Source organism: Polypterus senegalus, chromosome 3, assembly GCF_016835505.1.
Source record: "Polypterus senegalus isolate Bchr_013 chromosome 3, ASM1683550v1, whole genome shotgun sequence".
NCBI classification, from domain to species: Eukaryota; Metazoa; Chordata; class Cladistia; order Polypteriformes; family Polypteridae; genus Polypterus; species Polypterus senegalus.
This window is the reverse complement of record NC_053156.1, coordinates 120,014,213-120,027,391: the sequence shown is the minus strand read 5'-3', so window position 1 is coordinate 120,027,391 and position 13,179 is coordinate 120,014,213. Positions and strand designations below refer to the sequence as shown.

General features: G+C 35.2%; 1 protein-coding gene across 3 annotated transcripts in view; it reads left to right on the top strand.

Moving 5' to 3' along the window:
* grik2 (glutamate receptor, ionotropic, kainate 2) overlaps positions 1-13,179 on the top strand; it is a 786,146-nt gene that overhangs the window by 428,213 nt on the left and 344,754 nt on the right. For all 3 annotated transcript variants that reach the window (XM_039747858.1, XM_039747859.1, XM_039747861.1), the window contains 3 exons: positions 2,984-3,127; positions 11,140-11,247; positions 12,589-12,702. In XM_039747858.1, coding sequence (XP_039603792.1) covers positions 2,984-3,127; positions 11,140-11,247; positions 12,589-12,702 — 366 coding nt within the window. The remainder of the gene's footprint in view (positions 1-2,983; positions 3,128-11,139; positions 11,248-12,588; positions 12,703-13,179) is intronic.

The window sequence follows — 13,179 nt, the reverse complement described above, 5'->3', positions numbered from 1 at the left end:
TTCACTTCTGTACATGGCCTTCATTTGCATAACCCGGCACACCCCATTTCTCTGTTTGATTGCTGTCAGTTTTTCGGTGAAATGGATGATGCAGTATGTTAGAATGTTTACCTCATTAAAGCACAGTTAACGAAAAATATCAACAAATAAAAAATACTTGTGAGCTAGTTTTCCTTTCCTACAATGTCACCAGATTACAATCAAATCTGCCATAGCATTTATATATAATATAATGTATATATTCATATATATATATTTTGAGGTATTTCGTTTTTTTGATTTTTAGGGGAGTGGTTCTTACCCATAAATATTGAAATATCTTGATGCATACCTACTGCCATAGATGTACCATACTGCCAAATCTCAGCTTTCTAGCTAAACAGAAAAAGAGTGATTGAGTAAGTCAGTCAGTCAAATTTGTATTATATATAGATTCTATATGGAACAATGTACCATACCTGTAAAGCAGTCGTAACAGAGCAATGTAAAACTTGAGCTTACACTTACTGTGTTATAATATAATATTGATGACTGAAAAAATTGTACTATTATCACTTCAGTAGAGGAAAATTCTGCAATGTAAAGACATGGCTATATATTTTTATTTCAAAAGACATGTGTCAGTGTAACAGCATGGTTGAACAGTAGTTAGTGCTGCTGCCTCTTGAATCAAAGGTCCTGCATTGAAATCTCCTTTTGACTTTGATGGTTTACTCCATGGAGCCTAAGTTATCTAACTACATCCTCAAAGAAACAGTGTGTATTTTAGGGCTGGTTCCCCATTTATGGATGATCCATACCTTGGTCCCAGTTTTGTCTGGATAGTATGTGGCTCCTTTGACTCTGAATTGGATTACCTTGGTTTAAAAATGTTATACTACTGGTGCTCCAGTTTTCTCCCTCATTATCAGGATATGCAGGTTATGGCAAATGGTGGTTTGGCCTAGAATGACAGAGTATGTGCACCCTGTACTGAGTGGCATCCAATCCAAGTTTTGTTCCAGTCTTACATCTGACCACCTTATAATGAAACCATAGGACCCGAAAGTAGATGGGTGAGAAGTTATAAATCTTTTAGCTCATCTTCAGAGAAATATACTTGTGTAATACTCAGGAATGTGTGTGTAAAAAGTTTATTAAGGAAGAAAGAACAAAGGCCATTGGGGGCCTTCAAAAATATGTGGAGCTAAAAGAAGCAGCTGTTCAACCTTTCTTTCATCTAAAACATGAAATGCATTTCAAGGGCAGACATGCAATTTTAACAGCTATATGTTGTGGTATAGTGCCATGGCTGGTGTCAAAAGAAATTATAAAATAATAAAACTGATATCTTCTGGGACACATCTTTTTAGAGTTGTTCCAAACATTTTGCACAGTTATATTCACAGGGTGATGTCTTTTAATACATTTTTAATATCAGAATTGCAGCAGCGGAGCGTGTTCTCTTAAAATCTTTAATATATTTAATTGTTTGACTGTTAGATACATTTTAATTAGTGTGGAGCACCAGCTGCTCTGAGCTGGTAGTAATAGATTGTAATGGCCCTCACCCACCTAGACATTTATATGGCCGTTTTTTTTTTTACTTTGTGAGTGTGTGGATTGCCTGCTGCTCTTTCAGAAACAGGTACACCTGCAGGTAGAGGATTTTTATGTGTATGTAAGGCTTAAGGTCAGAAACTGTGTCAGAGAGAGATGTTGTCATTCAGTAAGCTGCAGGTCCCTCAGAGAATGTCAGAATAGGAGAGGAGAACGAATGAAAGCAGAAGGCAGCTTACTGAGTTTAGAAGGCGGGGCTCACGACCATTCAAGCAACACCCAGTAATATAACAATGTTTCTCTTAACATTATGAATTAAAAGTAAAAAATTCTGGTGACTGCTCCCTAAAAATAAAACTTGTAATACATATCTAAATGTATCTCAGGGTATTAGTATGGATGTGGGTGTCTGTTACATAAATCAAGAAGAAGAAAATGCCTTAAAGCTAAGCATATCTTTTAAAACAGTCTGAGTTATTTAATTGAAGATGTATATTGGCACATCACCATTTTTCGGTCTTATACCTCTTTTCTATAGTTATCCGAATTCATTTTAGTTGAACAGTTAATATTTTATGACTATTGTCATTTTATTGAGAAGATGGGAAATATGACACACTCTTTAAAAATGAATGGTGTTTTATAATTCAATGTTTTCTTTGCTAACTCAATCTTTTTTTAAATAGCAGATTTTCTGAAGTGGCAGTAACCTGAATGATAATTGATTAAATTGTGTCTTAAAACTTGAACCATGGTCTTGTTTTTGCTTTGACTGAAGAAATAATTGTGGTGGGCTGGCGCCCTGCACGGGGTTTGTTTCCTGCCTTCTGCCCTGTGTTGGCTGGGATTGGCTCCAGTAGACCCCCGTGACCCTGTAGTTAGGATATAGTGGGTTGGATAATGAATGGATGAAGAAATGATGACTGAAATTGCTTATCATCATCCAATAAAAAAATTGCATTTATTTATTAGAATGAAAATCAAAATGCTAAATTTAGTGTTGTGTCAAGTACTTGCCTGAAAGTGTTTAACTTCATTGTTTGCTTGTTTATAGGTTAGCTAAGTCGATGGAGAGCAGGATAATCAATATACTGTATAGTGCTGGTAGGAATAACATCTAGCAAGTAGGGTGAGAGTTTTGGATATCTTTAAAATCATAATTGGTGTAAGTTTTTCTTTAATGCCCTTACAGTCAGACTTTCTGTATAACATCTGTGAGAAGCTTTTATAATGACTATCGCCTGTAGAGCAATGATTTCTATGGCCCCCTTAGGTATCTTTTCAACACAGCAAACAAGTCATTGTTTTGCAATTATGTTCATACTAATTGGAACTTAGACTCCAGAAGGATATGTTTTTTAAATTAACAGTGAGTTGTCATTTTTGTCTTTTTCGGATCCTTCTCTTCACTTAACTTTTTTACTTTTTTTTTTTTTTTTTCTAGACTGATGCTGCATTAATGTACGATGCGGTGCATGTGGTAGCTGTGGCCGTCCAGCAGTCTCAACAAATCACTGTTAGCTCTCTACAGTGCAATCGTCACAAGCCCTGGCGCTTTGGAATCCGCTTCATGAATCTGATTAAAGAGGTATACTAAAATATTCCACTTGTGTTTTTATCTATGACTGTTCAATATTTGCTTCTCTAAAATGTGCAATCTATATATCTCTTTAAAAAATACACACCAGTAATATATTTGGATCAACTTTGTTACTAAAATGTACGGAAAATGAAAGAGATGAAGAATTATCTCTGACACTCTGTTACAGGATAAACAAATGTGTGTTTGTAATGAGAATTAATTTTTTATGACATAAAAGACATACTTTTGAATGTTGTTATCTTTCTTGCATGATTGAAATATCCAAATGTGATTTTCCTTCTGTGCCATATCTTTCTGTAGCTATTGTTCATACATTTAATGCATTGCATAGGAAGATATACCTGAAACTCACAATATGATATGTTTCACAATACACCCTGTCATAGATAACATATGTTGACTGGCACCCTGGCTGTGGTGGATGGTTCCTTAAATGGCCAGGAAACCATGATAAAGGAAGAAAAAGGATGGACAGACATCTTGGCTGGTTAGTGGTACCTTTCCCGGTCAGGAGGCCATTAGGGAAGGACAGAGGGCAACTGCCTCCCGAAGCTATGTGTTCACCCAATACACCAGGTGGCAGTTCCCCACTGGCATAACTCTCATTTTGGCACCCACAGGTCGGCATGAGAGTTGTAGTTTTGCTGGGCAGCCCTGTTGGGATTATCCGGTGCCACTAGGTGGAGCTGCTGGGATCAGGCTCCCCTATTACAGACAGGTTCCATAGGACCTAGAATTGCTTCCATGTGGCAGTCCTATTTCCCTGGAAGTACTGTAGGGTTTGTTTTGAAAAGCAGCCACTCTGCTAAAGCTGGGAGAAGGTGGACAATGTTTGCTTGTAGAGTAGTGAAGGTGAAAAAGGAAAGGAAAGAAATGTAATTGTGACTGGTTTATCAGGTGATAAAAACATGTAGAAAGTATTTTGTTTGAATAAAAATGTCTTTCCTTGAACCATTGACTGTGTGGTTTAGTTGGGTCTGGGTATTTGGAGTGCAGGTGCACCCCTACATGTCACAGCCCTTTCATTTTTTTTAATTCACCTATTCCAATGCAAAGTTATGAGGTGTTGGAGTTTATCCCATCAGAATCAGGCTTAAGCCAGAAACCAAACCTGTGTGTGATGCTAGTCTATCACAAGGTACCCTCACATACATGCACTCACTCATAAAGGCCAATTTCAAACTGCCAATCAGCTAAACCTACATTCCATTAAAATATGAGATTGGGACCAGGCTGTTTAGCCAGGTATTGACATGCATGTGTACGTGCCCTTCAATGGCCTGGCGTACTGTCTAAGGTTGTTTCCAGTTTTGCATCCAATGATGGCTGGAAAGACTCCAACCCTCCATTACCCTGAATTGGATTAAATGGATTTGAGAATGTTTGCAATTCCATTATTTGGCAGTAGATGCTGTTGTATAAATCACTATACATCTGTACTAATGCAAGAGCCTTATCAGTGGTGGTAGAACTGATGTCATTACTAATGGATGTACAGCGGACATTTCCTAATTAGAGCAGCAACAAGCAAGTAAAGAATTCCGAAATATATCATGTCACGCAACTACCTCTAGGCAGTGCTGATCACTCACTCTGCTTGAGTTGCTGATGAGGATTATTTTGGGGATTTGCAGTGGACAGCAAGATAATAAGTAGCAAAAAAAAATGTTTCTTTACAGTGGTTTTTTTTATTAAATATGCTAAATATATATGAGAAAATCATGATTTTTTTCTCTTATCAAAAACAGACAAAAAAGCAAGACACCAAGTTATTGATTAGCAGGAAAAATATTTCTATAAACGTACAGCACTATTACAGTAGGATAATAATCCCCAATCCTGAAATTAGACAGAAGAATAAATTACTTCATTTAGAGAGGTTAAGATGAGATGTGTTTTGTGGGTGGGCTCACCTGCCAATCAGTGCCAGGAACTGCCCTCTGCCCCATAAATCTTGAGACTCTAAAACAGTTGCTGGCCGTTAATTCTGAATATGCTATGGAGTTGGTGAATGAGCTTTTGTTTATTGTGATTTTGTAAATTTATTGGATCTCTGATATTTTGATTTCCTGCTATGTTTTTTGACCTTGGTTTTGGAATGTGTATTGGTTCTGGTCTTCCCCTTATGACTAGAAGGGGTTTGACAGTGTTACCCCCCTCAGAAGTGGGCATTATTTGAAGTGCTTTGGAACTCTTCAGTGCTTGGGACCTTTAGTTTGTGACAATTACAGGTTTATATTCACCATGTGTCTTGTCAAATATTAGCTTGAAGGTTGGCATGGTGAACCTGGAAAAGATCATTTTCTAGCTAATTAACAGTTTTGCTGAATTAGTTATTATTAGTTGCTTTCATGGACAAATAAAAAAGGCACATTGACAACCAGAACTCAAACGAAAGGTACAAGGCTGTTGCAGTATGATGATCAGTGTTTACCTGTTTCTTACTTAAACCCCACACTTGGAGTAAGTTTACAGAACTAAATTATGGGGGTTTAATAGCAACATGGATTATATATTATGATATCTGAAATAAGAAACATCTTTCCTGTTTTCATAAGTTGCATTTCCCCAGTCAAAGTTGATCATTTTTGTTTAGGCCTATGTAAAGAATTGTTTATCAGTGTCTTGAACCTGCTTACCTGAAAAAGAATATATCTACTAAAAAAATATTCTTTACATTTTGATCAAAGAAAATTTATTTGTACACAAGGAAGCATTTTAGTTCAGCATAAGGTGAAAATAATAAGTGATGGTAATTCAGCACAGATGATCCAACCAGATGCATAGATTATGCCCACTGGACAAAAATGAAGCCTAATATAATACTAATTAACACATATTTGCAATTAAATACTGGACATCCGAAATGTGCCACTAGACTTTCCCTATGTTAGAGTATTGGTCAGAACACTATATTTCTACTGCCATTCAAATCACTCATTGTGATGATCCTGTCTGAGATATTATACCGCTTACAAACAGTGTATACACACACATACACACATACAAACACAAGGACAAAGGAGAGTGCATTAGACTTAGGCAAACAATGTCACAGGACCTCCATGAACAGAATTGAATGCTCCAACTGTAAAAGTCATGCAGGTCCCAAATTAGCCTCTCATTATCTTGCCAAATGGCAGAGTCCCACAGAGCAGAGAGGTTTACAGCTCTGCTTAATGTTTAAGTTCTATTTTGCTACAGGAGAGAAATGGATACAGCAGCCTGGAGGTCATCACATGGTCATTTTAGTTATTTTTGGATATGAAAAGCACTCATTTCAGATCATTTCATATGTCAGTGCCTAGAAAGCAATATTTTAGTGAAATTATCTGCAATGTATTAACCAAGGTAAAATTCAGAGTACAGTCATATACCCTGAAATATTATGACTCTTCCTTGATTAGTTTTTTTTCTTAAATTTTCAAAGAAAAATAATACAAATATGTATTGATTATAATAATAAAATACAGTATGGTGACTGTGAAAGTCACCATTGATTATAGGCAAGTATCTTATTTCTGAAGTTGTTATGGTCCTCTGGGTTTAAATTAATCTTTTAAGCATGTTCAAAACTGTTTAGGATAGGTACCAATAAAATAGCATAACACTTATTAGACAAAGCAACTGGTGTTGGTGTTATCCTTATATAAGTTAGTTCTCATAACTGTCAGAATGCAAAATTAAAGGTTTATATGTGCAATATCTATAGGCTGTATAAGGTTAATAAAAAAAATGCCAAAAATAAGTCAACCTTCTGCATTAGATGGCCAGTAGTATAACTAAATAATGTTCCAGAGGTGCACTAAGCAGCATGTTGCTGCGTTCAAGGTTAGATTCACAGTGCAGGTTGTGTTGCCCTGTGCTTTCCTTTGCTGGTGAAATGAATTGTGTGGTTACTGCACTGGATAAGCGAAAGCTCTTAGAATTCACATCTTGAATGATGTCCTCTGCTGAGACTTGAACTAGGAGCACTTGAGTGCAGAGGATTCTTTCACATTAAAGCAGTGTGCTTCTGTGCATTGTGCTTCTATGCCCGCAGAGCTAATAATATTAAATCTTGATTCCTCACACTTTAAAGGTCTGATGTCTGGTACTTGTTGACATGTGGGGGTCTTTGATCCTCTGATGTATTGAGGCTAGAAGCACAGCACTGAAAGCAAATCAGATCAGTATGACAGTGTCATCTTCAAAATAATTATGGATTATTTTCTTTTCCAATCAATTTTATGTGCCCCATTTTTTACAATGACAATCGGTATGTCACTACCCTAAATATAAATGCAGGAATATTTAATTTTATAGCAAAATATTTATACATCTAGCCCCTCAGTTTGAAGTACTGGCATAAGCTACTACTCTTCTGTAGTCGCTCAACAAAGTAGGATTTAGTTTAAATAAAAAGTTAACATCTAAAACTGATATTTACTGAAACATATACAGTACAGTGCACCATAAATCATGATGATGAAGTGAAACCAGTAACAATTTTTAAAAGGTTTACAATCGGATATTGGGACAACTTAGTTACTTGCCAGCAAAGCAGGCTTGATGGACTGAACATTATCATCTCATTTGTGAAATATGTTCATGTGTTCTCTTATAGATATACTAACCAGTTAGCCTCACCTGCACTTTTTTTGGAATGTTGCAGGTGCAATAGAGTATCTATACAATAAAAACACACATGGGTTTGAACTAATTCTCTTTGCAACATTAATGTAAGTTTTACTGTACCCTATAGTCCATTCATTTATACATGTAGTCCATTAAAGGCTAAAACCATGAATGGGACATCAGTCCATCACAGGGTCACTCACACAGATTTGCACTAGATCATATATTCACTTTAGAGTTGTATTTAAGGTGTGGGAGAAAAACAAAATCAATAATGAAAATGAAGAACATTTTATTTCCACACAGACAGTAATCTGGTTAAGATTTGAACTTATGTCCTTGTATATGCCAGGCAATGGATCCAACCATCCTCAATCATACTGTCACAAGCTGTACACAAAAAGTGTTCAATTCGAATTCCAATGAATACATTTCTACCCTATATATATATATTGACCATCAACATGATTGTTTTTCATTTCTATTCTCTTCTTTATTATGAAGTGTGAAATACTATAAAATTCAATGCAGACTAACAAGCCAAAATATTAAATAAGGTCTGAGATTGACAAGGATTTGATTCTAAGTGAACAATTGTTTATTGCTCATTCTGATAGATAGATAGATAGATAGATAGATAGATAGATAGATAGATAGATAGATAGATAGATAGATAGATAGATAGATAGATAGATAGATAGATAGATAGATACTTTCTTAATCCCAAGGGGAAATTCATATAATCCAGCAGCAGCATACTGATACAAAAAACAATATTAAATTAAACAGTAATAAAAATGCAGGTTAAAACAGACAATAACTTTGAATAATGTTAACATTTACCCCCCAATGTGGAACTGAAGAGTCGCATAGTGTGGGGGAGGAACGATCTCCACAATCTGTCAGTGGAGCAGTCCCTCCAGGACTGACATTGCCCACTCCAATTTAAATGTAGTCTGTGTAGAGTCAGTATCTGCATAGGTTCTCCTCCAATGTTTTCCTCCAACATCTACAAAGATACACAAGTTAGAATAAATACGACCAATGCTAGTACAGTGTGAGTGTGGGTGTGTGCATAAGTGGGCTCTGGGATAGAATGGTGCACTGTCCATGGCTGTTTCTTGTTGGTATACGGGACAGTATACATTTGCATCCTCACCTGTCTCAAGGTCTGGGTAGAGACTAAAAGAATGAGATTAAGTTTTGGAACTGAAAATCAGATCCTCTGCCTTATTCAACGGTCAAGAGTCCCCTCTTCAGTTCATTAGCTCAATACCATATGAATGAGTTTCACATTGAAGCACTATTTTTGATTTTCTGGGATTATTCATTTAACAATATATTTAGCAAATGCATGCATTTTCGACATTGTGATCATATGACGGGATGACTGACATGTGGACACACAAGTAACCTGAGATTTTATTTTTCATTGTTGTTTTAAGATTGCTTGAGAATGTTCAGTATTTGTCCCCAGCCTGCAATCATTAAAGCCTTTTGTACTATATACATTGTGATCTCTGTTCCCTAAGAAAACATGAGATTTGTTTTTCTTGCTATCACTACAAACAACACAGTGTAAGTAACAGATAATAAATTGCATGGAATATTTCTTTCATATACACATCTTTGGGATGTGGGAGGAAACTTAACTACACAAAGATGAGCTAAAAGTAGAATATGCAAACTGTGCAAAATAAATTGTCTGTGAATATACTCCAAGTCAATCAAAGTGCATTTGCCTATTATGATAACCATTGTGCTGCCTCCACTGAGAAAATGTTTATAGCTTCAGTCTTTGACCAGCGTTGCTTGAAGAGTTGTAAGGTTTGCAGTGTTCCATTCTTGGTATTTTTTTCTGTGTCATTCTAATAAGGTTTGTCTCCATTTTCATTGTTGCCAAATTGGCCGAGTATACAAAGTGGAACCTTTCAAAAATTACCACATTTTATTTTAAACATGCTGTAATTATCCCACATGATGTGCAAACACAATAGACTGAAGAAAGTTCCATTTCCTGTTGTGTTCTCAGAGTGAACAGCACCATTGAAAATCTGGGGTTTACTTGTTTGGTGAGCTGCATGCTTTTCTGATGCACTTTTATTTGAAAAATACAAAATCTGTTTCAGACCATTACATTAACCTGAGATGGAAATGAAAATTATGCACAGTGGATAATAGCTGAATGACACTTTATTTTTATTTCTGTGCATATTCCACACATTTTCTATAAACTATCTGCCCCATATATTTAACATTGCAATAGTAAACAATTTATCACCTTAGTTTTTAGGTGGGTTTTATTTATATGGACAGCTATTCTCTGAGATTTATGTTTATTTATCCCTGCAATACAACAATTCGGTTTTTGATTCTGTCAGAACAGAAAGATTCTGCCGCTAAAATCAATTACTATCAAACTGATGCCAAAGCAATGTTAAAACCCACTAATTTAGACATGGGAAGGAATAGGTCACTTGTATTTAAAGCAGTTGTAGGTACAGCTACTCTTTTCTTACTGAAAATTAGCCTTTATTCTGATTGCAGATCTTGTTAGTTATAGGACAAAATTGTTTGGCAGAACCATATGCATATTGGAGTAATCTTTACCAGCATAAATCACATGTTTTTGTCATCTTTTCGGTTTTCTTTTATTTTAATGTTCCATTATTCTGGGCATACATACTGTAAATAATTTCTATTCAAATTATAAATAATTATGTCTGCAGGTTTATAGATTTTTATTTTTAGTGGATTTCCCACACTAATTGTTCTTACTTTCATTTTTTGTATGGACTGCAGCAGTTTGTAATCCTTAGCTGTTTGGTTTGTACTGCAGCTTTGTTAAGCCGCCTTCAAGTATGACTAACAAGAAAGTGTTCCTACAAGTGCGTCAAGGCATATTTTAAAATTACACAAGCAGCAAAACATACATGCCAATATTATTGATTTACATGAAAGTAAGCTCATAAGCCAATTTATGAGTGAAGACTGTGAAAGACCAAGACCTTTATTTAAATTACAAGATTTAGATATTAAGACAGAAACAAGGCATCAAGTTAGTAATTTTATTATGTGTGTCGTATGCATAATAAGATGAATATGTTGTTTATTGCTCATTCTAACGAAAACAAGTGGCCTTAAAGGAAAAAGTTAATGGAAAAGCAGGATTCAGACAGCTAGTTTAATTAACTTATTCCCTTTAACATCACTAATGCCAAGCCAAGCAGATTATATATATAAAAAAGCGAAGGTTCAGCCAATAGCTTGAAGGTAAATAATTTAATCATAATGAATAATTAATTTTTCCATTTTGCCAGAAATTAATTTGCTCAGTTTCTGCTCCTTACTTATGAAAACTATTTATTTCTTCACCTTAGGCCCACTGGGAAGGCTTAACAGGCCGGATCACTTTCAACAAAACCAACGGCTTGAGGACAGATTTTGATTTAGACGTGATCAGCCTAAAGGAGGAGGGCCTCGAAAAGGTACTTGAGACGCCTGTGGTGTTCACTTGAAGAGTGGAATGTTTATGTAAAAGCACATGTGCTCTGATGGAAGTCTTCTCACTGCAGCCTGAGCTATTGATGCTGTATGACACAGAGTGACCCCACAGAGCTGGTGTGCATATTTCTACCCCTATGAATAATTTACAGTTTAATAAATAACTTGGCAAGAACCCTTTAGGTATATGAAGGCTGAATTAAAGAGTTGACATGCAATTATGAAGTACGATTTAAGCATTCCTAAAGGCGGCCCAAGTATTTCGTTTTGTGCAAAGAGTTTATTCTTGCAAATTATCTGAGCGTGCAGTCTGTCTTGATGAGATTCATAAACTAATTTGCATTGTAATTACAAGCTTCTTTTCTAAGTTAAATATCTTTTCTTTTTTTTAACTACAAGACCACCAAGCCCACAAACTCACTTGTAAGTTTTTATAAAGCAAAACAAAATCGGGGCCACTCTTCTCTAATCAATTATAGAAAAGAGGCATAAAGAAAGAGCAGTATAATTACAAAATGTTAATTAGTTTAGAATGACACTGAGGCAGTTTGTGCTGGAAACAATGTTATGCTTACAATGGTTATTTAACTGTCTAAAATATAATCATTATGATCTGTATTGACCTTCCAGTAGAAAATGTTCATAATGCATTACAGTGCAATGATAACTTACGCTGCCAAAATCTTATTCTGGAACCAAAAAATGATTTGTAATAATTGTAAAATGTATTATGTTGTCTACTTTGTAAATTCTACTGTGCAAGAGATATTTTTCATCAGCTCAAAATTTTTAAAATAATTTTTTGACAGAGTTTATCAGTTTTCAAGCATTGACAGGATATGTAGCAAATAAATACAAATACATGAAGCATGATCCTGACAAAGACTTGCTTTTGTAGCTGTGGAATGTATTATTACAATCCTTGATCAGTGCCTTTGTTCAAACTTCCAAGAGTTTCCTCACACATCTTTTAGGAGCTTGTGACTAATATCACCTTGACTTTGCTATTTTGTTAACAATGTTATTTAATATCAATTATTTAATTCTTGGAATTTCATTGAGGTTGCTTTAGAATTCTTACCAGTATACAAGCTCTAGCAAGAAACATTATTAATATGGTAATTCCACTGGGGTTTGAAATACTTTACATAATTATTTTGGATTTTTTAGATGTTATTTCTGAATAAAGGCTCATCACTAGTTTGCAAGCTGACATTTATTTGTCTAGCATGAAAAAGCAATTTAGAAATCCAAATGTATTTAATCAGTGAGGCTGGAAGAAATTCTCTTCATGTCACATTTGTTTATACTTATTTTATTTTTAGATAGGAACCTGGGACCCAGTGAGTGGATTAAACATGACCGAAAATCAAAAAGGAAAAACAGCCAACATCACAGACTCACTGTCGAACCGTTCCCTGATTGTATCGACCATTTTGGTAAGTATTGTAGATTCCATTTTCTTGAAATATCAAATTTAATACTCATTTTTTATTGGAACAGATGAACCTATTTAATGAATACTATATTTGAATAAAGCAAAACAAAGCCACGTGGTATATCAGAGTATTTTAGTGTCTTCTTATTATCAACAATAATCAGAAATAATAGATCTTACCTACTGTATCATTCTTGATGGCTGGTGGCTTTTTGTCTTGTGCTAAAGTATTCTTTATATTTTAGTGTTTTAGGGAAAGCTATGTGAATTTAATTATTTGGGTCGAATTCACCATAATTAGTGTTTCTCCACTTGGTTGTTCAAATACACACTTCTTAAGGTCTCAGTTTTAATGGCCCTCTCATTTGCTCATGTATTGTATCTGTTTTCTTTCATTGAGTTATTGCTGAGAAGTTTTTTTTTAAAACTCACAGCACCATTAGATACAGCACTTGAAGAACCCAATGTGTCTGCTAAT